This window comes from Rattus rattus, chromosome 1 (genome assembly GCF_011064425.1).
Source record: "Rattus rattus isolate New Zealand chromosome 1, Rrattus_CSIRO_v1, whole genome shotgun sequence".
NCBI lineage: Eukaryota > Metazoa > Chordata > Mammalia > Rodentia > Muridae > Rattus > Rattus rattus.
This window is the reverse complement of record NC_046154.1, coordinates 272589675-272615894: the sequence shown is the minus strand read 5'-3', so window position 1 is coordinate 272615894 and position 26220 is coordinate 272589675. Positions and strand designations below refer to the sequence as shown.

The 26220-nt window shown below is 47.6% G+C and overlaps 1 protein-coding gene across 1 annotated transcript in view; it reads left to right on the top strand.

Moving 5' to 3' along the window:
• Positions 1–26220, top strand: part of Lima1 (LIM domain and actin binding 1) — a 65687-nt gene that overhangs the window by 26163 nt on the left and 13304 nt on the right. The window contains exons 3-8 of the mRNA XM_032886501.1: positions 47–511; positions 11919–12003; positions 12858–13006; positions 16773–16874; positions 21806–21863; positions 23604–23713. Of these exons, the coding sequence (XP_032742392.1) occupies positions 47–511; positions 11919–12003; positions 12858–13006; positions 16773–16874; positions 21806–21863; positions 23604–23713 (969 nt within the window). The remainder of the gene's footprint in view (positions 1–46; positions 512–11918; positions 12004–12857; positions 13007–16772; positions 16875–21805; positions 21864–23603; positions 23714–26220) is intronic.

Below are 26220 nucleotides of genomic sequence, written 5' to 3'. Positions count from 1 at the left end.
TTGCAGCAGGCAAGTTGTAACTGGTACTTACTTCTTTTTCCTCTAGAACGCTGAAAGTCTCCCCCAGCACTTTAGAAGAGGGAACCTGTCTGTGTTAAAGAAGAAGTGGGAGAACCCCGTGGCGGGAGCGGAATCCCACACAGACTCACTGCCAAACAGCAGCAGCGACGGTGGGCACACGGCGGACCACCCTCCTGCTGAAGTGACAGCCAAGGCTGCTCCTGGAGCCAGAGCTGACCGGGAAGAGCACACCCAGACCAGATCTAGATTTGGATCTCGTCCGGAAGCTGTTACTCAGTGTCGGTATCCCCGCTCAGAGGACAGCCACGATTTTAAAGCCCAGGCCACGGAAAGCCAAAATATGGAAAACTGTCTGGGAGATTCCAGGCATGAAGCAGAGAAACCCGAAATGAGCGAAAACACGGAAACTTCAGGCAAAATAGAGAAATACAACGTTCCACTGAACAGACTAAAGATGATGTTTGAGAAAGGTGAACACAGCCAAAACAAGGTAAGAGCCCGGGCGGGTGTAGAGCTCACTTCAGGGGAAACCTGTACTAAGGGAGGCTGGCTTTCTGCGTCTGGCCAGCTGTAACAGTCAGTATGTGGTCAGTGTGTCTTTTGATTGGAGTTGCATTAGTAAAAGTCTCAAATGGACTGTTTGTGGATGCTGGGATTTGAGTCCCATCCCGGTTCACGTTAAGTCTAGCTCATTCTGGGATTCAGGTTGGTACCTAAGATTGAAGAGTTTGGATACAGATAGGACTGTGTGCTCTCAGACACTTACCCTTTTAATTTGTCTCCCTGTGTCTTTCGTCATCTGCAGCCTTGGGGGGGGGGTGAAATTGCTGCTTGAATCGCTGTCTGCTCGGAACGCAGCTGCAGGCTGAGGGTTAAGGCCAGAGTTGAGCATTGAGACTGAGGCTTGGTTGTCTCTCAACATGCTCATCTGTGGCTCCCAACAAATGTGTTTTTATCAGCTAAACTCCTCTCCCAGGGAAAACCAGTGCTGAGGGCCTGGCTAGCACAGCTTTCAGGAGTTTTTTGACTTGCTAATGCACGGGGTTGTATTTTCCTGCATCTGCTAATGAAATCCGATCCTCCGTGTGGATTGCACACCACGTCCCCAGGGGGAATGACTTAACAAGAAAACGAGCTGCCCATGCTCATGCCTTGCAGCGCACTCCAGGGGCTGCAGAACTGGTCAGGTTTTCCAGTTTGCTCAGACTTTCCTACGTATCTGGTGTGGTGTGCGGAACGAGGACCCTCGTGATGAGGTAGACAGACCCGATGGATAGCGAAGCCGTCATTTCATCGAGGTTCCGACAGCATGGGAAAACTGTCTTTTCTTCTGCTAACTTATCTGGCCCCCAATCCCTGCATCTGTGTAGCCATAGTGCGATGCATTCCTTCCGAGATAAAGAAAATAGATAATTCATTCTGGAATCCTGGGTTATGTCAGGGCTGGGGCTGTCAGCTCCTTCCAGTAACTCCCTGGCCTGCCGCCTTCCTGCCCAGGAAAGGTCTTGATTGGACACATCTTTGAACTGTGGGAAGAACTTTTAGGCTTTTTTTTTTTTTCCCCTTCTGAGTTTGTGCTTCAGCTCTGTTTTAGCGCTGGAACCAATTGGCGAGAGATGTAACCACAAAGCAGTTTTATGGCTTTTCTTAAACTCCCCTCTCAACTTTTTCAGTTTCCTGGGCCTGCCAACTCCTCCCCTTTATGGTCTTAATAAAAAAAAAAGAAAAAGAAAAGAAAGTTTTTTATTTAAATGGGAAGAAGAATTTTAAATGGCAGGAGGAAAAAATGTAAGAAGTCCTAAATGGAGAGGAAGGGGCTTTGTTGTGGCTCAAAGCAGCATTGTGAGACTCCTTACAGACCCCGCCGGGTGGGACGGCTGACGTCATGCAGCACACACAATGTGGATTCAGTGTGAGGGCCTCGTGCGTGTCAGAACTGGCCCAAGGTAGGAAATGACTGGGACGGCCGAAAACAAAAATGCTGATTATGTGTAAGACTGAGAGAGAGACTCTTTTCTCGTAAATGTCTAGCGAGAGATGGGTCAAGACAAGCCTGTTTAAAGAAATAGGCAAAGTGGGGGTGGGGGTGGGTTAAACCCATCCTATAAAGAACAACCCTTAGCCTAGCACACGGACCCCCAGCTTCTGCCCATAATCTTAGCACTTGGGGGGGTTGAGGCACGCCAAGCTACAGTGTGACACCCTGTGTGGCTTCCCCTGACCCTGCATAAAGAAGAAAGGAAAGGAGAGGGAGGAAGAGGAAGGTGGGAAAGAAAAAGAAAGATCCTGCAGGATCAGCGTTGATAGCGGGCAACCTCAGGGCTAAACTCAGTGGAAAATGTATGTTCTGAGATTCGCCTGGGCCTTTTTGGGTCTGGGTATTCACGTGTGTGCCTTTCTTAACTTCCTTTGTCCCTTGGTTTTATAGCAGTTTCAGAGCAAGCATAACTATCTGTGTAAGAAATACCAGCTACTTTAAAAGTTTTGCCCAGGACTGAAGCTGTAGCTCAGTGGTGGTTTTGGCTAGCATCTCCAAGGCCTCTAAGCTCAGTCTCTAGAAGTACTCACTCACACACACACACACACACACACACACACACACACACACACACACACACACACTCACACTCTCACACTCTTTCATACACACCCAAACACACTTTGTTTTGATGTATGTGTGCGCTTGCGTATTTGATTGCATATTTGAAAGAAGGTCTCATTGTGTAGCCCCTAGCTGGCTCTAGAACTCGATTTGTACAGTAAGCTGGCCCCTGACTCACAGAGATCCTCCTGCCTCTGCCTCCCTAGTGCTAGGGTTCAAGATATGCACCACTGCACCTGGCTGTTTAGTCTATCTAATATCTCAATTAAACTGTTAGGAAAGCTTGTCTTTTTTGGGGTTGAAGAATAACCAATGTTTGCAATGAGATCGTGGTTCTCGACGGCGCAGTTTCATCATTAGCACATAGACAAGGCCTTGATCACAAGCTACACGTTTGGGGTATTTTGGAAAGTCTGAGAAAGACTGTGTGAGTACAGCTCAGAACCTGTCAGTCCGTGACAGCTACTGACAAATGAAATCATGAGACTTTCACCCTGCAATTCTAGTGCTCGGGAATTTTAGGCTAGCCTGGGCTACAAAATGAATTTGAGGCCTGCCTAGAGCCTGGCCTATATAGTGTGACTCGGTCTGAAAATAAGCAGGATCATGGAAAGGACGATGGTGTTTATCTGTACCTCCTTGAGGGTGGGGATGGGCTTATTCTACTAGATTCTTTTTTTTTCTGTGGATTTTGCCTCTGTGCGTGTCTGTGTACCGTGTGCATGCCCACAGAGATCAGAAGAGGGCACCATATTCCCTGGAACTGAAGTTATGGATGGTTGTGAACCACTGTGTGGGTGCTAGGAGCCAAATCCAGGGTTTGGTTTGGTTTGGTTTGTGGCAGGGTCGCATGTAGCCCAGGCTGGCCTTAAGCTCCTTATCCTCCTGCCTCCTCCCAAGCGCTGGGATGATTGGTGTATATTACCACACCTGCTTTCATACACCGGCTCACCTAACTGTTAACTGGTTTATTACGCCACCTCTAGTTCATGTAGTTAAGTGCAGGACCGTTGTACCTGATCGCTCACTATAGCTGACCGCGTCCTATAAAAGACATCCATATAAATCAAAGTTTGTGATTAATGGTTTCCCACGACCCTTCCGTCCTTTATGAGATAATAAAGGATCTGGATATAAAGCTGCCTCTTGAGGAGTCCTGATGTTTCTCGGTTTCTTGCCCTAAATGGCCGTTGTTGGTGTATCATCCAGAGGTCAGGCGTCCCTTCTAGCCTGGCTCATGCCAACTAGCTGCTTCCTGCTTCCAACCAGTGCTCACATAGTTCCGCACACATGAGTTCTCTGTTTGCCATCCCACTGAATGTCTGTTTGGTTTGTTTGTTTGGGGAGGTTTTCGAGACATGGTTTCTCTATGTAGCCCTGGCTGTCCAGGGATTCACTCTGTAGACCAGGATGACCTTGAACTCACAGAGATCCTCTTGCCTCTACCTCCTGAGTGCTGGGATTACAGGCGTGCACCACCAATGCCCAGCATGTTTTTTTTTTTTTAAGATTTATTTATTTATTTCATGTATATGAGTACACTGTCGCTGTCTTCAGACACACCAGAAGAGGGCATCAGATCCCATTACAGGTGATTGTGAGCCACCATGTGGTTTCTGGGAACTGAACTCAGGACCTCTGGAAGAGCAGTCAGTGCTCCTAACCGCTGAGCCATCTCTCCAGCCCATGTCTGGGTTTTATATCTGGGCTTTAGTCACTGCTTACCTCCCTGCTTTGGGGCCTTTCTCTTATTTTACTTTATCTCAGTTTAGTCTTTGTTCCAGAGGCCCAAGTGTGTATCTTCCGGTTCATGCGTTTCCCCTTTTATGGGGACGTGTCTCATTATGCTGTGTCATCACTTCCCAATAATTAGATTCTTTTCTAGCTCTGAGCATCTTGGCAGAGATGTCTTGTCTTGAGTAATTTCTTTGGGCTGTATTCCACGATATATACCATATTTAGAAGAAACACTCCTCTGGGCGTTTTTTTTTTACGTACTCTCGGCTACTTCAAAACCAGGACCGCCCAAGCACATCATCCTGATAGCCTCATCGGTTGTTGGTCTTGTGGGAGTCTTAAGTATTCTTAAATTTTATGTGTGTGCCTGTTTTGCCTTCGTGTGCACCACACGGGTGCCTGGTGTCCATGGAGGTCAGAAGGAGGCATCAGAATCCTTGGAACTAGAGTTGTGGATGAGTGTGAGTCACCATGTGGCTGCTGGCAACAGAACCTGGGTCCTCTGGAATAGCAGGGAGAGCTCTTACTGCTGTGCTATTTCTCCAGCCTCATTTTTAACTGCTGAATTAGCTTGCTAGATAAGAAATATCTCTCCTTTCTCTCTCTCTCTCTCTCTCTCTTTCTCTCTCTCTCTCTCTCTCTGCTTATTGTAAGGCTAATACAATTTTTATAAAACACTTGATGATATAGAAAATATAGAGACATTCTGTATATGCAGATAAATGCTTCTCTGTCTTCATTAGGGTTTCTATGGCTGTGATAAAACACCAACACCAAAAGCAACCTGGGGAAGAAAGGGTTTATTTCAGTTTATATTTACAGGAAATGTCCATCACTGAGGGGAGTCAGGGCAGGAACCTGCAGGCAGGACCTGATACAGAGGCCATGGAAGGGTGCTGCTCACTGGCTTGCTCCCCATGGCTTGCTCAGCCTGCTTTCTTATAGAACCCAGGGATGGCCCCGCCCACGGTGAGCTGGACCCTCCCCCATCAATCATCAGTGAAGAAAAGGCACCCCAGGCTTCCCACAGGTCAATCTGGTTAGGGCATTTTCTCAGTGGAGAGTCCCTTTTCTCAAATGACTCTAGTCTGTGTCAAGTTGACACAAAACTGGCCAGCGTACCCTCCTATGTGCATTTCTTATATGAACAAACCATTTTGCTCAGGAGAAAATTTCTATCACTTAATACTTTGAGAAGCTAAGAGATTTATACCTCACAGTTTCTATACATAGGTCAGCAAAATCCCATTTCTCCCTAAACCCTGCTCTTTCTCCTTCCTTGGTTTTTAGGAACTATAAGAGTCTGAAGGAAGGTCCGGGTGAAAAGATAGGAGTGAAGTATGGACTCTTCCTACTGCGCTGAGTCAGCTTCTCTGTGGGGAGGAGACAGGTGCTCATGTAGCCCAGGCTGTTCTCAGAATCTGTCCTCAAACTCCTGATCCTCCTGTCTCTACCTCCCAGAAGCTGGGGTTATGGGCATGCACCACAACACCGGGCTTGAGGATCAACTTTGCCAGGTGTAGCCTCCCATGGCTCACAACTTTAATCCTAGTACTCTGGAGGCAGAGGCACGAGTGTCTGTCTCTTTGAGTTCAAGGCTAGCCTGGTCTACAGTGCAAGTTCCAGGACAGCCAGGGTTACATAGTGTGATCCTCTCTTGAAAAAAACCAAAAGAAAGTGAGGTGTGGTGGTTACATACCCAAAGGAAGCAGAGGCAGGCAGATTTCTGAGTTCAAGGCCAGCCTGGTCTACAGAGTGAGTTCTAGGACAGCCAGACTGCACAGAGAAACCCTGTCTCATCCACCTTTTTTTTTTTTTTCAATCTTTTTGAGACCAGGTCTTTTGATGATCTCACTGGACCTGGAGCTCAACTAATTGTCAGGCTAGCTGGCCACCAGGCTGCAGTGATCCACCTGTTGTCCGTCCTTGTACTGGGATTACACACATACACTGCTTTTAACATATGATGACTTGTGCCTGTAACCCCCTGGCAATCTCAAGACTTAGGCAGGAGAATCACCATAAGTTCAGGGAAGCTTGAGCTGCAGAGAGAGAGAAGAATTTTCCTGAAAATAACAGTAGATGAGATAGGAAACCTTGCTTTGTTAATCACCCGGAGCCTAATTTCCTTCCCTCTTTCCCTTCTTTCTTGTCTTCTCTTAATTCTAGGGGGAAAAAAAAGTCCTACCTTCCTGACTAAAAGCCCCTAGTGCTTACTGTCTTATTGGTAAAAGCTAGTGCATTTGATTGATGGTTTTACAAAAAATATTTAGGAGTCACACGAGGCATGTCGCCGTCAGCTGACAGGGAAGGAGGGCTTGTCAGGTGGGTCAGGCCAAGCCCTGGGAAATTCCATGAAGCCTTCAAATAGCTCATCTTTTCTCCCCTTGGCAAAGAGTATTCTTGAGTGTCCATGTGTAAAAAAAAAAAAAGTAAAAAAGAATGGAATGAGAAATAAATCTGTTGCAGATATGTGTACCCCTGTGTGTGTGTGTGTGCCTATGTGTGTGTGTGTGTATGTGTGTGTTCTTGTGTGCACCTGCTTATCACACTTTTTGTTGTTGCTGTTCTGTTTGGGCCTCCCCTCCCCCCCACTCCCCTGTGACCTCCTTGAGAAATACTGCTCCTTCCTGAACTTCACATCACTTGTAAACTGTGACAGAACCCACATGCAATCTGACGTGCGTGCTGTCTGAAGTGTGCATGGGGTCTTGCATTGTTAGTGCCTCTGCTCTGAAGCTGAAACATCGAAAGTGAAAAACCAGAGCCTCGCCTGGGCCCGTTGTAGCTGGCTGATCAGAGCCACATTCCTCCTCAGAACCAATCCGCACAGCCAGTTCCCCGTTTCCTGGAAGGTCAGACATCTGCTCATTCTTCCCTTCCTGGGCTAGCCTTGAAATCCTGCATTAGCTTCCCAGGGATTTCGATTCTAATCCTGCTTCACCAGACTCAACCGAAAAGTATTTCTAAGGCTCCTGTGTGACTGCTGGTCTGTTCTGTTCTGTTTTGTTTTTTTTTTTTTTTTTTTAGCTTTTGATGTTTTGCGGGCCTTGTTTGGTTTGGTTTTTGGTTTTGTTGTGAGACAAGGTCTTGCTCCCTGAGTCTGGCCTTCGCTGGATCCTCCTGCCTCAGAAGACAGCTTCCAATGTCATTCTTCAAGAGCTGTCTACCTTGTTTCTTTCTTGTTTGTTTAGTTCACGGTTTTCATAAAAATCACAAGGGGAGGGTCACTAACCATACCTCTGTGTGGAAGTCAGGAAAGATGGCAAGGGCCAGGCTTCCCCTCTACTGTTGCTCTTGGGGATCGAACTCATCATTAGGCCTGATAGCCAGCACCTTTATCTACTGAGCCATCTCACTGGCTCCTGAGTGGCTGCCTAGTGAACAACAGGGACCTGTCTCCTCTTCCCCAGAACTGGGATTATAAGCATATACCCTCCCCACCCCTGCATATGATTAAAAGAAAAGAATTCTAGGGAGCACAGTCAAGTTTTCATGCTTGTCAGACAAGCACTTGATTAGCTGAGCAGTCTCCTGAACACTGCTTTGTTTTACTCAGGGTCTCACTAACCCAGGCTGCCCTCAGACTTGCTATGAAGCTGAGGATGACCTTTGAACTCCCAACTCCTACGGCTGAAGTGCTGAAACTATAGGCCCATGCTTCCACACCCATACTTTTAGGTGTCACTGTGTTGCCCTGGCTGCCGTAGGACTGGTTGTGTAAACCGGGGTGACCCCTCCAGCCTTCTCCTGCAGAGTGCCAGGGTGCAGCTCTGACACACCCCACTTTAAATCCCAAGCACTGGAGTTAAAAGCCAGCAAAGGTGGGAAGTGTTCTTCACATGAAAGGAAAGATGGTGCTCCTGTACCCACAGGGTCTGTTCCCTTCTTTCCACACAAGGCAGGGGCGTGAAACGAGGACCAACGCTGAGTTTTGCAGGTTGCAACTCGTAACACATAGTCTTGGGTTGGTACTTGAATTTTATCTTTGGCAGAATGTAAATTCCTCTGTTAAGAACGTAGAACCTAGGGGCTGGGGAGATGGCTCAGCGGTTAAGAGCACTGACTGCTCTTCCAGAGGTCCTGAGTTCAATTTCCAGCAACCACATGGTGGCTCACAACCATCTGTGATGGGATCCGATGCCCTCTTCTGACATGCAAGCATACACACAGAACAGAACATTGTATACATAATAAATAGATTAAAAAAAAAAAAAAGGAATGTAGAACCTAGCCAGTCAAGATAGTACATGCCTTTAATCCCAGCATTCAATAGGCAGAGGCAGAGGCAGAGGCAGGAGGATCGCTGTGAGTTCAAATCCACCCTGGTCCTCACAGTGAGTTCCAAGCCGGTTGGGACTATGTAGTTAGACCTGTCTCAGAAAGAAGAAAGAGAGCAAGTAGAGCCTGGTCACATGAGAGTAAAGTCTGTACATGCATGTAATTGTCAGGATATGTAGACTAGAAAATACTTATTTGGGCTGGAGAGATGGCTCAGTGGTTAAGAGCACTGACTGTTCTTCCAGAGGTCCTGAGTTCAATTCCCAGCAACCACATGGTGGCTCACAGCCATCTGTAATGGGATCCGATGCCCTCTTCTGGTGTGTCTGAAGACAGCGACAGTGTACTTATATATAATAAATAAATAAATAAAGCTTAAAAAATAAAAAGAAAGTATTTTTTTTTAAATAAGTATTTAGGGCTGGAAAGGTGGCAGGCACAGCAGGTAAAAGCATGTGATTGGCCAGCAGATGACCCAAGGTCAGACCCCTGGGTCCGGAAGTGGTGGGAGAAGCAGCTCCTGAGAGTTGTCCTCCAGCATCCACATGCACACTGTGGGATGTGTGTCCATGCGTGCTCACACACACAACAAATAGGTTTTTGTTGATTTTGTCTTCAAGAAGAATCTATAACCCAGATTCACAAGTTCAGGCCCAGCCTGGTCTACAGAGTGAGAACTTATGTCATCCTCTGCTCACCTAAATATAAAGGAAGAGAGGGAGGAAGGGAAGGAGGGGATGATGAGGGAAGGAGAGAGAAAAAGAGAAAGGATAGAGAAAAAAATCTTTTTTCTTTCGCTTGAGGTCTATTTATGAATACGAATTTCTGGTTTTTCTAATTATTTTACACTACACTGACACTTGGAGTTGAACCTTTGGAACCTGGGTGCTCACCGTTAATTTTTTATCACTGTTCCAAAGAGCCGATAGTCCGCTTATAAAGGAAAGGTTGACTTTGGCTCTCTTACTTAGACCCTGCAAAGGTTTCGCCCGGCCTCAGCATCAGGCTGGATCCAAGCCTTCACATTTGGCCTCTGTAAGAAACTCATAATGTGGATGGGGCGTGTCTGGCAGTCCTTGATTTCTCCTTGGCTGTCAGTTTTCCTCTTTCCCAGAGCCAAAATTATTGAGGCAAATCAGTCATATCGATGTAGTTGGTATGGCAATGTTGGGGTTTTATTTGTTTTGGCTTATGAGATGAGGTCTTACTTTATAGCCATTCTGACCTGGAACTCATGACGGTCCTCCTGCTTCAGTCTCCTGGGTGCTGAGATTCCAGGAATAACTCACTGCTCACTGCCTGCTTGATTTTGGTTTTTATTTGAAATATGTTATTATAGGATAATTAGAGATAACGAGTAAGTTGTCTTCAATACGCAGTAAGTTTATGAGGTCAGTTAGCCCATTGTGTTTAGAAGTTTATTAACTTTTACCAGTGTATATTAACACAAAACAAACACATGATAAAATACCCATTCATACAAAGGACTCGTGAGATTCTGAGCAAGGCGGGGCTTTTTGTAAGAAGGGTGCACTCCAGCTAGCAGCACACCAGGCCCAAAGGGCTCCTACCCTTTCTCCCTGAGGGTGGTGACTGCAGCTCATGCCATTGGTGGGAACTCAACTTCACAGTCCACCAGGATTGGCTAACCACCGTTGCCGGGCTAACTATGCTGGATTTAAAAAAAAAAAAAAAAGTCTCTCACGTACTGAATTCAGAAGGTTCAGCTGCAGAGCACTTACCAAGGATATCTGGGGCTCTGAATTTGATCATCAAGCCGGAAGGAAGTAGGAAGAGGGAAAGAAGGATAGGAGGCAGGGAGGCAGGGATGCGTCTCTTAACTCTGACGCACTGGCTTCCAGTATTTCTCAGATATTTGAATGGCAGAATCTGGCTGAAGGCCATCATTACAGAATGTGATGTTCCACATCTATGTTTGAAATAATCCATGAAACTAAGTGGCTTTTTTCCCCCAAGTATATTTCTAGTCCTAAAATTATAATTAAAATTATAATTATAATTTAAAACTTTATTTATATGTTTTGGTTTTTGTAAGGTGGGATCTCCTATAGCCTCCTATATTTGCAGAGTCTGCCTTTGAATTCCTGATCCCCCTGCCTCTGACAGACTAATTACAGGTGTGCCACCACACTTGGGCTAATTTGTAACTATAACTAAAAGTCTGTGCAAAATACGAGACACAGGGGTTGGGGATTTAGCTCAGTGGTAGAGCGCTTGTCTAGGAAGCGCAAGGCCCTGGGTTTGGTCCCCAGCTCCGAAAAAAAAGAACCAAAAAAAAATACGAGACACAAAGTATTGGGATTTCTGGAATCCCAAAATGCTTTATTCAAAAATCTATGCCCAGTGTCTGCAGCATGGCTCGGTGGGCAGCACTTGCCTGGTGTGTGCAAGGACCCAGGTTCAATCCCTGGCACTGAAGAGACAAACTATGCTACGGTCTAGAAGCCCTGGGAGTATGTGAGGGCAGAGGCCTGGGCTCCCTCCGTGGGCTTGCAGGCCAGTGGAGGGAGAGTTACAGGGGTCTACCAATCATTGTAATAAAACATGACTGGGTACTTCAGACTGGGGGAAGGGTAGCAAAATGTATGTAGAAGGGAGTGGTACCTGTCTTGGAGAAGAGCATTTGCTAGGTGGAAGGACAAACATGATACAGGTGGGGGGAGCCTCATTTACCACGCCATGGTCCTCAGAAAAGTTTGGGTTCCCTGAAGGATAAAAGATGTGGCAGAGATTACCCAGAGAGGAGGCTGGGTAGGCGATGACCAGCGAGGGTTGTCTCAAATGTGCTTAAACACTTGCAACAGCACTCAGGGGCTGATGGGAAATTCTGAAAGAATTTTGAACAGGCGACTTCAGGGGTAAGATGTAGATTTTGGAATAATTACTTTTTATTAGTTGGGATAATGGCAACCTCTCAAAGACTGGATTAGGAGGTGGAAAAAGAGCCAATTAAGAAGATAATGAGATCGTTAAAAGAGCCATGATGAAGGCAGCCACAGCGGGGAGCAGCGAGGTGGGGAGGGAGAGCAGCGGGTGCTGGATCTTAAGGGACGCGTCATTGTCCTCTGAGATAGGGGCTCTCCTCCCGCAGCTGTGCCGCCCAGTAGCACTTTGTCTGTTTTGAGTTACTTGTTTTTCTGTGAGCGCCTGTGAGTGTGTGTGCCGCTTGGCGTTTTTTAAAAGTCCTAATCTTCTGGGTTTTGTTAATCAAAGAGTTGTGAGCCCTTACATTCGTATTTTCCTGTCTTCTGGACAGAGTCCCTGGACCCAGGGCCGAAATGCAGGCGGAAGGAGGCTCTCTGAAAACAGCTGTTCCCTGGACGACTTGGAAATAGGTGCAGGTGAGTGGATGAGGTCCTGAGAAGCTACTCGGTCTCTGTAGAGCCTTCAGGAAGGAAGAATGGCACAGGTTAGAGAGATGTGTTAGAGCGTGTTAGCTACGAGATGGTCCCAACTGTCCTGTTTTCTATTAGCTCTCCTGAGTTTTATTTTTGTCCTTTTTTTTTTTTTTTTTGAAACAAGATCTCTAGCCCAGGCTGACCTAGAACCTCCTATGCAGCCAACGTTGGCTTTGAACTGCTAATTCTCCAGTCCTGGGATTACAGATTGACCAAGATTGCTTATCCTGAGCTGGGGCTGTAGCTTAGTGGACACAAAACCCTGAGTTTGTCTCAGCAACCCCAAAAAATAAGAAAATAAATTTTAAAGTGTGTGTGTGTGTGTGTGTGTGTGTGTGTGTGTGTGTGTGTACAAAACGTACCTTTATGTACCTTTCAGTGTTAGGAAAGTGAGTTAAAGTTATCTTATGAAAGACAATTATGTCGGGTTGGGGATTTAGCTCAGTGGTAGAGCGCTGCCCTAGGGAAGCATAAGGCCCTGGGTTCGGTCCCCAGCTCCAAAAAAAAAGAACAAAAAAAAAAAAAAAAAAAAAAAAGACAATTATTTCTAGTTTTTTGTGTGTTTTTGGTTATGGGTTTTGGTTTGTTTCATTTTCAAACAGGGTCTCACTCTGTAGCCTAAATTGACCTTGAACATGTGGCACTCCTACCTCAGTTTCCCCAGTGCTGGGATTACAGACCAGAACTACGACACCTTATGTACTTCTAATGGAAAAAAGCTATGCATTAGACTGTAGTCACCCGGGACTTAGAATCCCGTTTATCCTCTAACAAAGCGTGCTATTCCACACTTCCAGGTCATTTGTCTTCCTCTGCCTTCAACTCGGAGAAAAATGAGAGTAAGAGGAATCTGGAGCTGCCACGCCTCTCTGAGACCTCCATAAAGGACCGCATGGCCAAGTACCAGGCTGCCGTGTCCAAGCAGAGCAGCCCAGCCAGCTACGCAGTACGTGCCTTGTACCATTCTTACTCATAGCCGACAGAACACTGCCTCCGGAAATACTTCCGGGGCCCTGACCTCTGACCCCGGCACCCTTTTCATAAGCCCCGCCCTCCTGTAGTCGTCCATTTTTCTGGTCTTGATTTTGCCCGTCCAGCTCATGCGCATTTGAACCTCACTCATTTTCTGTAATGTCACCCGCTGTGATATCGAGACCTTTCCTGGCTCGTCTGCCGAGCTTTTTCGATGTTGCTGAGGAAGAAGCGCTATTTCATTAGCTTTAATAGGAACATACATTATGAGCTTCCTTTTGGTTTTGTGGTGGGTACTTAGGGTTAAAGTCAGGCCTTTGCACAGGCAAGGCAAGCATGCTACATTGGGTTATATCTTCAACTCACTTCCTTTTGCAAGAGCATCATGGGAAATATGAAAAACAGTAAGTTCATTGAACATAAATGTGGAGTTATTTTTAAGTTTTTCATTGAACTATTGTTCATGTAACATAAAACCGCCACTTAATTGAAAGCACAGGCTGGCTGAGGATGAGTCTCAATGGTAGAGCATTTGCATAGCTTGCTAGAGGCCCTGGCTCCACAGAGAAAACAGACCAAGAACACAACACACTTAGGTGATTTTTTTTTTAAGTGTATTCACAAGGTTGTACAACTACCGCTGCTATTTTAAGTCGAAAACCTGTCACCTCCCAGAGAAAATCCTTATTTGTAGTCAGCCACTGACCCACTAAACTGCGTCCTGCCTTTATGGAGCTGCTCATCCTGGACATTTCATTTAAAGATCCCGTGAGAGCCGGGAATGTGGTCCATGGTACAGCATTTGCCTAGCATGCCCAAAGGCTCAGGACTTAATTCCCAGCATAAGGGAGCTCTACGTATAGTCTGTTCAATCTCTAACTCCTATGATATGACACGTAGGAAGAGGGGATTGGGAATGACTGGAAGATGATGTGCTTGATGAATGAAGAGTTTGGTATTCCACCTCTCCCACTCCCAACCCCGTAATGCCAAGGATCAAAGCACATATGTGTAAACACTCTTCCACTCAGTCACACCCCGGCCCCGAAACCTGCCATTCTTTCTTCTTGTCTTTGAGACAGGGTCTCACAGTGTAGCCCTGCTGTCTTGGAACGCACTCCGTAGACCAGGCTGACCTGGAACTGAAGAGATCCGCCTGTCTCTGCCTCCAGAGTGCTGGGCTTAAAGGCACAAACCACTGTCCAGTCCAGCCTTAAACTCACAGAGCTCTTCTCGCCTCGGCCTCCCTCCCGAGTACTGAGGTGACTGAAGCACAGCGTGTCATCACGTGCTCCTCTGTCTTCTTGGGATCCACTCATTTGTTTGCTCTAGCGCCAGAGACTGAACCCAGGACCTCAGGCGTGCTGCAGTGCGACACCTTTAAACAGCCCAGCTCCTTGTCTTTAAAGGATACCCATGTCTGTTCCTTCTGTGATTTCAGAGTACAAGATCTGTTAGTGGCCAAAGGTCTTAACGAAGTCGGAGGAATAATGCTGAGTTTTATTTGTTCCTGGACAGATGGAAACAGTGCGGATTCAAGTTCACAATGTGTATTCCAGAGTTAGAACACACACACGTGCGCGCACACACACACACACACACACACACACACACACACACACACACACACGGAGGTACCGACCGACCGATTCTCAGTCTTTTTTCTTTCTGTACTGATCAGAATCACAGCTTTACCCATTCTCGATGAGAGCTCGACCACTGAGCTCATCCCTCCCTCCAGTTTCCCACGGTAGTTTTAACAAGAGACGGTGCATATGAATCAATAACGTGAAACCCCACAGCTTCCTGAGTGTGGAAAGTGAGCGGAGTTAGGCTTCCCTCAGAACCTAGATCAGGAGATGCAGAGGGGTGAGGTGCAGAGCTCTGCTTCCTGCCTGTTCCTCGAGGTGTCTGTCTGTCTGTCTGTCTGGAACTTTCTACTGCAAACAAAAAAAGCCAGGTGACTCCTCGGGTGGGAGAACCTGTTCAGTGACCTTGTTCCTTTGTGTGTGTTTTGCACGCTGGAAGGAGCATCGGACATGACAGTGGCAAAGCACCCTCCCGACGGCCGGGTTTTTGTTCTTCATTTTGAAATGGTCTGCTGTATCCCAGGCTGACCTCAAACTGCCTGTGTCGCCAAGGCTGGTGTTTGAACTCCTGATCCTCCTGTCTCTAGCTCCCAAGAGCTTGTGCTACCATGTCTGGTTTATTTGGTGCTGGGGATAGAACCCGGGGCTTTATATATGCCAGGCAAGCTCTCTACCGGCTGGGCTGTACATCCTTAGCTCCCCCTTAGAAACAGAACAAAACCTCAAGGGTGTAGCAACATGGGATGGACGAACATTTGAAGTCAGTCGCGGGTCAGCCAGGCTGCAGAGATCTTATCTCTAACTCAGTACTCCTGGTAGAGTTTCGTCTGCCCTGGAGATTTCAAGAGTCCAGAAGTCTTTGGAAATTCTTGTGAAAAGTACGTTTTATCTCATCCTCCAAGAATGTCTCAAATTCCTCACAGGACACAACTGTCCTCGGCAGCTGCTTAGAGGAGGGCTCTGAGACCAGACAGTAAGTTAGGGCAGTTCGGTGGCCCTCTCCTCCTGGTAGGCGCTCTTCCAGAGCAAAGGGTGCCCACTCTGGAGTAGCTGACCTTAGCAAACTCATCCCCTCCCCCCACCTTTGTTAGCTCTGTGGCTTCGAGGTGGTTTGTTCCCTCCTGAGCCTAAAGGCTCACAACTCAGGGAGAGGGGCTGGAAATGTAGCCCAGTCCGTGGAGTGGCCTCTGGGACACAATCTTGGGTTTAACCACCAGGGCCACCTTGAACTGAATGTGGCAACACTTGGGTACCTGAGAGGTGTAGGCAGGGGGATCAAAAATTCAGGGTTATCCTTGGCTATCTAATAAGTCTGAGGCCAGCATGGACTGCGTGAGAGCCTGTCAGAAAGAGAGAAAGGAGGCATGGGGGCCATGGGAAAGAAAGCACAGTAAAGCTAAACTAGGGAAAGTCCATCTTCATATCCCTCCTTGGCTGGTTTTATTTCCAACTAGTAGATTCGTTAACATTCTACTCCCAGAGTCCTCATGGTGGTACAAATGCATAGGTTTTTTTTGTTTGTTTGTTTGTTTGTTTTTGTTTTAATGTTGAGGCTTTGTCATGAAACACAGGTTAAGGTACGCTTTTATGAATTTTCTGTGGAAAAACTTGTTTTCGAAAGCTCCAGGGAAAAAGATTGTTTATGGCATCACTGATGTAATTTCGGTTTTTACACGTACCCATCATCATCCCTGTCTTTCTTTCCAGGCCGAGCCTTTATATCTGTGGTCAGTATATTTCCTTAATTCTTGGCACTTGGCATCCCCTGTCCCCACTCCAGAATGGGCTTTTCTGGATAAAACTCACAAGCTTTGCACTTTCACGAGCCGTGCTGTTGGGGGAGGGAATCACAAGAATGCAGTGTGCCGGGGGGTGGGCTGGGGGTGTCCACCTCGGTGTGTCTGTATTCCGATGAGTATCCAGTACGAGCATCCGGTTTGAGACAGGCACACAGATCTTTAGCTCGGAGGTACGCGTCCGCACAGCTGCTTTGGCCCTCTCACTGGTCTGTGGGTTTGCTTGTGTCATGGGGTTGATTTGACCTGAGTTCTAGGAGAGAGACTAGACATGCCACGTTCATTCGAAAGAAGGCCGTGAAGAGGACAGCATGCTAGGCGTTCTCGAGATCACGTGTTATTTTTTATTTTGTAGAGTGAGCTGAAACCCAGTGAAAGCAAAACTCACAAATGGGAGCAGAAGGAGAACATGCCCCCCAGCCCCGAGGCCTGCAGCATCCATCAGGAAGGGAGCAAGGTAGGTCAGAACGCCGGCGTCCAGTTGCCAGGGAAGCATGTGTTCTACATTAGGTGCTTAAAATTAGAAAGGAGTCTGACTCCAGGCTGCAGTGTCTGGGAATTTGGTGGCAGCTGCCAGGGCAGATTGTCAGTTCTGCAGGTCCACATAAATTTCAGTTAGGAAGCTTCGCGATTCACAGCTGACCAAGTAATGAGCCATCATTGGAAAACTGTTTTGTTCAGCAAATGCTCAGAAGGTGAGAAGCTAAAGCCGTTTATAAAAGCCTGAGCAGAAATGTAATTTTTATTTTTAAAGACTCGATTAAAAGTTACTTTGCTGTATGTGTACAGTGTTTTGCCTGAAGGAATGTATGTGCACTGTGTGAGTGACCGGTGCCCTCAGAGTCGGAGGATGAGTTACAGATGGTTGTGAGCCACCATGTGGGTGGGTGCTGGGGATTGAACCCAGGTCCTCTGCAGGAAAAGCAAATGCCTTAAACCTCTGAGCCATCTCCAGCCCTGAGATGTTGTCTAGTTTTGAGATGAAGGTCTCTGTCGCTCAGGCTCATCTTGAACTCGGACATTCCAGCCATCCTCCTGCCTCAGCCTCTTGAATCACTGAGAGTACAAGCTTTTCACACGGCTCTTTTTTTTTTTTAAGATTTATTTATTTTATGTGCGTGCTCTACCTGCATATACACTTGAGTGCCAGAAGAGGGCATCAGATCCCATTATAGACGGATGTAAGACACCCCCCCTCCGTGGTGGCTGGGATTTGAACTCAGGACCTCTGCAAGAGCAGCCCAGTCAGTGTTCTTAACCGCTGAGCCATCTGTCCAGCCCTTGACAGCACTCTTATTTGTTTGGTCTTGGCTTTGCTACAGCAGTGATTAACCCAAGGCCCCGCACACTTAGGCAAGTGTTCTGCCACTGGGTTATGTCTCCAGCCCTCATTCAGGGCGGTTTGTTACGCATAAGAGATGCGACACTTAGAAACTAAAGGCTGGGGCAGCGAGATGGCCTCCCAGAGAAAGGCGCGTGCAGGCAAAGCTGAGGGCCTGAGTCCAGTCTCCAGGACTGACATGGTGGAAGGAGAGAGCCGGCTCCTGCGAGACGTCCTCGGACTTCCACACGTGTAATAATCAATTAATTAACATAATGGGAGGGCTGACCTAAAGGCTGAGCCAGGCATAGTCACAGGTACCGGTAACCCCAGAACCAATGAAAGAAGCAAAGGCCAGAGGGCCGTGAGTTTAATGCCAGCATGGTGTGCACGGAAAGTCCGAGGCCAGCAAGACCCACTTAAGACAAAGAGAGCAGCACACAAACGTTTATTCTCGTTCAGGTTGTCCCTCCCCTCCTCTCTCTCTCTCCCTCTCTCTCTCCCCCCCCCTCTCCCTCCTCCCTCTCCTCCCCCCCTTCCCCTCTCCCTCCCTCTCCCTCTCTCTCTCCCCCTCTCTCCTTCCCCCTCTCCCTCCCTCTCCCTCTCCCCCTTCTCCCCAAGCCTCGAGTCCTTCATGCGCAAGAGCACTAACAAGCCAACCTTCTAGCATCTCAACTGTCAAGAATCACTAGGGTAGGTTTCCTGAGAGATGGTGGGGCCGTGGAATTCAGAGCTAGCTAAGATGACTTCTTCAGGAAGATGACGTCTGAGCCAAACCCTGAGGAATGTGCAGGGATGGGCCAAGGGCGTGGAGAAGTGGCATTAGAATAAAAGAAAAAAAGAATAGACGCACAGGCACAGTGGAGTGCAGAGGCCTGGGACTGCGCTCTTAGGAGTTGCTGTTTGATTGATTCGGCCAGGTGGTCAGACATCAGTGGGAGGCCACGGAGAGAGCTCAGCCAATCACAATTAGACGGACGGTTTAGTTGCAGCAGGTAACCGTCCTAGACTCCTCAAATAGACGTCATACCGCGCTGGAGAGAGGCCTCCGTAGTTAGGAGCGCTGGCTGCTCTTCAGAGGATCCAGGTTCAATTCCCAGCGTACGCATAGCAGCTCACAGCTGCGTGTGTTAGGTTGCAGGGAGCCAGCACCCTCTTCTGAACGTACACAGTGCACATGCGTACACACAAGGCAGAGCGCTCACGTAGAAAACAAAAGCGGATCTTCATTTTTTTCCTTATTTATTTATTTATTTTAATTGGATATTTTCTTTATTTACATTTCAAATGTTATCCCCTTTCCCGATTTCCCCCGTGGGGCCCCCCTCTCCCACCCCCCTCCCCCTGCCTCTAAAAGCAGACCTTTAAAACAAATAATGAACTTCGTAAGTGAGCTCTTTTTCTTCCTTTCTTTCTTTTTAAATTTTTTTTTTTTCGGAGCTGGGGACCGAACCCAAGGCCTTGCACTTGCTAGGCAAGTGCTTTACCACTGAGCTAAATCCCCAACCCCTTAAAATTTTCTGAGACAGTGTCTCTCCCTGTAGTCCTGGCTGGCTTGGAATTGCCAGGTAGACTAGGCTGGCCTGAAACGTAGAGGCTTGTCAGCCCCTGCCCCACTTGAGTGGACTAAAGGAGTCCCCCGTACTACTCAGTGAAAGCCGTTTCTCAAATATAACAAGCAGATACGTTTGGAATTTTCCTTATAGTCTGTAAATTTAAAAAAAAAAAAATCACAGCATTGAAATATGTGCCCCCCCACCCCCACCCCCGTCGTTACCTCAGGAGCGAATCTGAAGAAATACTTATCTGGAAGATCATGGTCGTGCGGCTTTAATTTTTGTGCCTAATTCCTGATTGTCCCCATGCTGATTTGATTTGAAATTAGAACTCTGGGCTGAACCGAAAGATCAGAACATTTTAATTACAGCATAAAGGAGCACGGGTTGCAGTGAATCATAACGCGGAGATCGGGTGGGGAGGAAGGGGGCAGGGAGTAGATCCTCTTCCTGCACGTCCTGTGAGTTTGTGAGCATTGGGCTGTGTCCGAGTCTGTAGGACTTCAGAGCCTCACCTCGCCACCTTTTGTTAACCAGTGCCTAAGCTCCGTTTGAACTTCAGCCTGCTGCAAAAGGACATTAGTGCTGCAGGAAATGTTCTTTAAAAAAGCAACGCACACACAGGGCGGGGTGGGGGTGGGGGTGGGGGTGTATTTATCCTTTGAGAATTGAGAACCGCATTGGATCCTCCAGAACCGGAGTTACTGGCGGTTGTGAGCTGCCGAGTGGTTGCTGGGAATGGAGCCCAGGTTCTCTGCAGGAGCAGCCAGTGCTCTTAACTGCTGAGCCATCTCTCCAGCCCCAAGGAATCTTTCTTGAAATACCACGCTTTGTCAAGCTGCTGTTCTTCCTTTAGTGAGATGTCTGAGCATGGTCTCTGGTGCGCCTACCTGTGAGTTTCTGAGTCAGTGTGTTCTGTCTGCCAATGGGCAGTGATGTCAACCTTAAGTGTACCCAACAGGTTCAAGGGGACCAGATTAAAGGGGAGGGGACAATATCCCAGGATGGGTGCTCCTACAAATTCTCAAGAGCTAAGAGTCTTGTCTGGCTTTGGTTTTGAGTCATAGGGTCTCATGTAGTACAGGCCGTGTTAGCAAGCATGACCCTGGATTTCTGGCCCCTCCTACCTCTGTGATTTCTCAAGGGCTGAGGTTACAGGCATGTGCTAACCTGCCAGCAGCAAAGGCCTTTTTCTAACCAAGCACAACTTTCAGAAAAATGTATTTCAAGTCACTGAATGAAATGCCGTGCGTGAGGCCATCAGTCCGATACTTGGTACAGAGTAAACACTCGGTAAATGTCAAATGTGATTATCCTGGTTCATCTTCTGCCAAGGTAGGATTCCTGTAGTGAAAGGAGACTAGGGGGGAAAATGCTGGCATTCGAGTGTGGTCGGCCAACCGCATCGTCTCCATTGTGAATGTATTCAGCTCATTAAACACCTTGATACATACACTGGGTATCACCTACTCAATCCAGCATCGAGATCTTAGACACAGAAGGTAGACCGCCTGTAAAAAGGAGGGAGAGAGTTCGTTTACTTAAAGTTGATGGCTTCTGAGGAAAGAGATATACACCTAGACATAAGATCTGCTTCTTGTTAAAAAACTGAAAATTTTTTGTTGGTTTTTGTTGTTCCTCCCCCATCCCCTCCCCTGTATCCCCATTGCTCCCTCCCCGTGTCCCCCCTCCAGGGTATGGCAGTGTTTTGGTTTGTTTTCCCTTAGATTTCTATATATTACTATTTATGTGTCTAAATGTTTCCTGTATGTATGTCTATGCACTGTGTTTGTTCCTGACACCTGAAGCGGTCATAAAAGGTGGCCGGATCCCCTGAGACTAGAGTATTGTGTTGATGATTGTGAGACACCATGTAGGTGCTGGGAATTAAATCTGGGTCTTTCAAATGAGCCCACTCTCGACTCCTGGCTTTTCTCTTTTCTTTTTCCTGCTTCCCCCCACCCCCTCTGAGACAGGTTATACCGTAGCCGAGGCTAACATTGAACTCACAGTGTAGCAGGGGACTATCTTCAACTCCTGATCCTCCTGCCTCCACCCCCCCATTGCACAACCTTTTCACAAAAAAAAAAAAAAAAAAAAAAAAAACACTTGAATAGGAAAATGAGAGTAAGAGTAACTCCCGGGTTTAATACATTACTTTTCCTCGTCACGGAGCGTACTCGGCACCATATGAGGGGTTTGTTCTTCTCGATTCCGGGGGTTTTTCTTCCTAAGACATGGCTTGAGAGTTCTTTATGAGGGAGATGATACTGGCTTGGCAGCTGAGTGCTGTCTGTTCTAGCGTTCCTCTGTAATTGAGAGGCACGCTAATATCCTCATAAAAGACGTTTGCTGCCTCTCGTTTAAATGCTCAGCTGTTCTGGGGCCGTTATTCCCCCTCAGGCTGCCAGTGACTAACTGGAGTCAGCAGGATTTTATGGCACTGGCACCCTTTGCTCTTGTATTTTTAATGTGCTTCTTAATCCTCCTTAATCTTTTTTATTCCTGCAGGTTTCTGCAACTGAGAATAGCCTGGTGGCCCACCCTGTCCCTGCAGAAGATGACACCTGTAAGTATTTGCTGTGAGCTCCGTGGTGGGGGTTCCCCTCCTCTTATTGTCTGTGGAGGAAGGAATATACCAGACCCAGCAACCAATCTCACCAGGGCCTGGGCGTTGAGGGCTGGTGCTGGATACCCTTCACACATGTCATAGCTCGGGGAGAAGTTAAGTTAAACGCCATTAGCCAGCAGTGACGGCACGCACCATTAACCCCCCCCCCACACACACACACACACACACTCGGGAGGCAGAGGTGGACAGATCTCTGTGAGTTCAAGACCAATCTGATCTACAGAGTGAGTTCCCAGACAGCCAGGGCTACACAGAGAAACCTCATCTTGAAAAGGCCAAAAAGAAAGAAAAAAATTAAATGTGGTTAACATAGGATAAAGAGAATATTTCAGTTTTTGAGATTTTTCACTTACCGTGTGTGGGTGTTTGCCTGTAGTTGTCTGTAGTGTCTCTCAAGGCCAGAAGATGGCATCAGATCCCTGAGGACTGGAGTAGTCGCCAATGTTCTTAACCACTGTGCCATCGCTCTGGCCCTAACTGAAAGAATACGTCTAACAACATTCTCTCATCGAACTTATCCTATGTCCGTACTAAACTCTTCCAGGTCTGAAGCCACATAAACCAATCTTGACATTTTGCTCTGAATAGAGGACGTTCAGGAGAGAGTGATTAATTTTTGAAGAACATTTTGAAGGCCTAGGGATTTTCCTGCTCACGTGCTAAATTTTCATATAATTTTATCCTGTTCTGGAGTATTCTAAGCCTGTTTTCTCAAAGATAAAAGATTTGGTGTTGACTTGACTCTTACCATCTCTGATTTTGGACACAGTCTCACTACACACTGTGGGCCTGGAGTTCATCGTGTAGAGGAAGCTGATCCCTCCTGCCTCGGACTCCTGTATGGGGCAGTTACAGACGCAAGACGTGCGTCACACGCTTAGATACTGGACCACTTCCGATTCTAATATTCAGAGTCTCTCTCCGTAGCCCTGGCTGTCCTGGAACTCACTCTGTAGATGAGGCTGGCCTCGAACTCACAGAGATCCACCTGCCTCTGCCTCCCCAGTGCTGGGATTGAAGATGTGCACCACTGTGGCTAGCTTACCTTTTTTTTTAATTCTTGATAAGAGAATGATACTGTCACATTAAGGTTTTCTTGATAATTATCTCAGTTCCGGGCCAGCCAGGGCTACACAGGCTACACACCCTGTGTCAAAAATGTTTCCAAGGAGGGGTTGGGGATTTAGCTCAATGGTAGAGCGCTTGCCTAGGAAGCGCAAGGCCCTGGGTTCGGTCCCCAGCTCTGAAAAAAAGAACCAAAAAAAAAAAAAAAATGTTTCCAAGGAATGGCTGGCGACTCAACACCTATCCCACGCTTTCCCAGCTTCGGCCGAAGCACCCTGGAAGTTACTGGGATTACAAAGTACCAGGAACCTGTCAGAGTCTATACACGGCCTTCAGAAATGGCAAAGGCTCCAGAGCAGAATGATGCACGGCGTGGTCCAGGTCCCAGCCACGTGCTGCAGGTTGAGAAAGTCTTAGTGACAGCCTGACTCCTGGGGGAGCCCAGGTGCTTTCAGTTGAGAACCTTCTTCAACAGAAACGCAGGGTTTTTCCTGATGCTGAAAGGACCGACCGCTCCCTGGTGGAAAGTACCCATGTCTCGCTTCTTCGAAGATCCCTTCGTGAGGTTTGCATGAGCTACTCTAAAATGCCTGTCTTGTGTGACTTCACCAGGTAACTCCCAGGGGAAGAGTGAGGTCCAGCAGCCCATGCACACTAAGCCGCTGAGTCCTGACGCCAGGACCTCCAGTCTTCCGGAAAGTTCTCCTTCCAAAACAGCGAAGGTACGGTGGCTCTCTGAGTCCTAGGCTCTTGTTTTCAGTATTGTGAGTCGCAATTTTTTACTTTTAGTATTTTTTTTTTTTTTGAAGTTACTGGTATGTGTCCTGGAATTTTTATTTATTTATTTTATATATGTGAGTACACTGTAGCTGTCTTCAGACTCACCAGAAGAGGGCATCAGATCCCATTACAGATGGTTGTGAGCCACCATGTGGTTGCTGGGATTTGAACTCAGGACCTCTGGAAGAGCAGCCAGCACTCCTAACCACTGAGCCATCTCTACAGCCCCATGGCGTGTTGCAGTTTTCATTGTTCTGTTCAGCATTATCTGTTTGTGCTTTCCTGGACGGAATGCCAGTAGGGTGTGCTTAAGAGTCGCTTTCATGGGCAGGAGAGAAGGCTCACTGGTCAGGACACCTATGGGTCTTTCCGACGACCTGCAGCACGCAGCTGGGACCCGGACCACACCGTCAATTCTTGGCACCCACATGGTGGCTCACGACCATCTGTAACTCCAGTTCCAGGAGGTCTACCATCCTCTTCTGGCCTCCTGGAATACCAGGAATGCATGTGGTGCACATATATGTACACGAAGGCAAAGCACTCATACACAGAACAACACAAAAGGGGGCGGAGCTGCTGTGATAGCCCAGGAGAGTAGAAGCGCTTCCTGCGTAATCACGGAGACCTGGACTTGGCTCTCCCAGCATGGCTATAAAAAGCTGGGCATGGAGATGCGGGACCGTAAACCCAGTCAGCGCTGGAGAGGCAGAGGTTGGAGAATGTCTGGGGCTCACTGGCCAGCCAGTCTAGCCAAAAAAAAAAAGAAGATGGGAAGTGACTGAACAGGGTACCTGGCATTGACCTCTGACCTCCACACACACCTTCACACACACATCAACACACGTGTATACAGAAAGAATCAGTTTTCCTGTACACTTCTTGTTAGGGTTGCTAAGAGACTTGTCAGTGCATGTTGGTCAGTGCAGAGCCACTCCTGTTAGGAGTGACACCCACACGTCCTTCCTCATTTGTCCTTCTCTTGGGATATGCCCTTGAACAATGTAGCTGTCTCCAGGCACACCAGAAGAGGGCATCAGATCCCATTACAGATGGTTGTGAGCCACCATGTGGTTGCTGGGATTCGAACTCAGAACCTCTGGTAGAGCAGTCAGTGTTCTTAACCGCTGAACTATCTCTCCAGCCCTGGGTTTTGTTTTTAAAGATCTCAGCTTCAGAGAAGCTGAAAGATAGACTGGGTTTAGGGCAATTCATGCTGCGCCATGGCCATGCACACGTGTGCTGTGAGGATTTCCATGATTGGTGTGCGAATGAACCCGTCAGTTCACAAAAAGGATGAAGGAAACAGAGCACGAGTGTCTGAAACAAAAAGAGAAAGCAGAGGAATCCAGCATTTAAAAAGGGCAGATTAGGAGGGCAGGGAGCAAACAAGAAGAAACGTTTAAAGGGAGCAGAAAGATCTGAGCCCGGCCAGGTAGCCAGTACCATGGGTTTGCTCCCCCTGCACGTCTGCCCAGAGGTCAAGGTTTGGCTTGTGACTCTGGGTCAAAAGTAGATTTAAAGCGAGGAGGGGACAGCTAGAGAGATGCATGCGTAAGAGCACAGAACACTCCTGCAGAAGACCTGAGTTTGATTCCCAGCATCCACACTAAGCAGCCTTTAGCTGTCCTAACTCTGTTTCCAAGGAGAGGCGACGCCTCTGGTCTCCTTGGGTATCTGCAGCTACATAAGCACACCACACACAGACATGCATTAAAACAATAAAAATGATTTTTTTAAAGGATAGAGGGTGTGTTAGCTGGGGCCCCGCCCTGGCTCTGGGGTAGAGTACTTTCCTAATCTGTGAGACTCTGGGTTCCATTCCAGACCTCTCCAGAAAGAGACAGGAAAAGTAGACCAGTGTCCTAGTTAGGTCCCTGCCACTGTGATAAACACTTTGACTAAAGCAAGTTGGGGAGGAAGGGGTTTATTCAGCTTCCGCTTCCACATCAGTGTCCATCACTGGATCAATCAGGGCAGGACTCATGCTGGACAGGAACCTGGAGGCAGGAGCTGATGCAGAGGCCACGAGGGGCGCTGCTTACTGCCTTGCTCCCATGGCCTGCTCAGCCTGCTTCCAGGGGTGACCTCACCTGCACAATGGGTTGCCCCCATTCCCCCCCCAGGTAAATCACTAATTAAGAAAATGTTCTACAGGCCTGTCTACAGCCCAGTCTTATAGAGACATTTTCTTGAGTTTCCCTCCTCTGAGATAACTCTAATATGTGTCTGGTTGACATGAAATTTGCCAACCCTACCAGTGAAGTGGCCCGGCACTTGACAAGCTGTTTGAGCCCACATGAAAGGAACCAGCTCTTGCAAGCTGTCCTTTGAATGCCTACACTGTGTTTCAAACCACCCCCGCCAAGCACACACGCACGCACACGCACGCACGAAAACTCAAATGAAAAAGAAAATGGTACTAAACTCAGGGATGGTGGTGCATGTT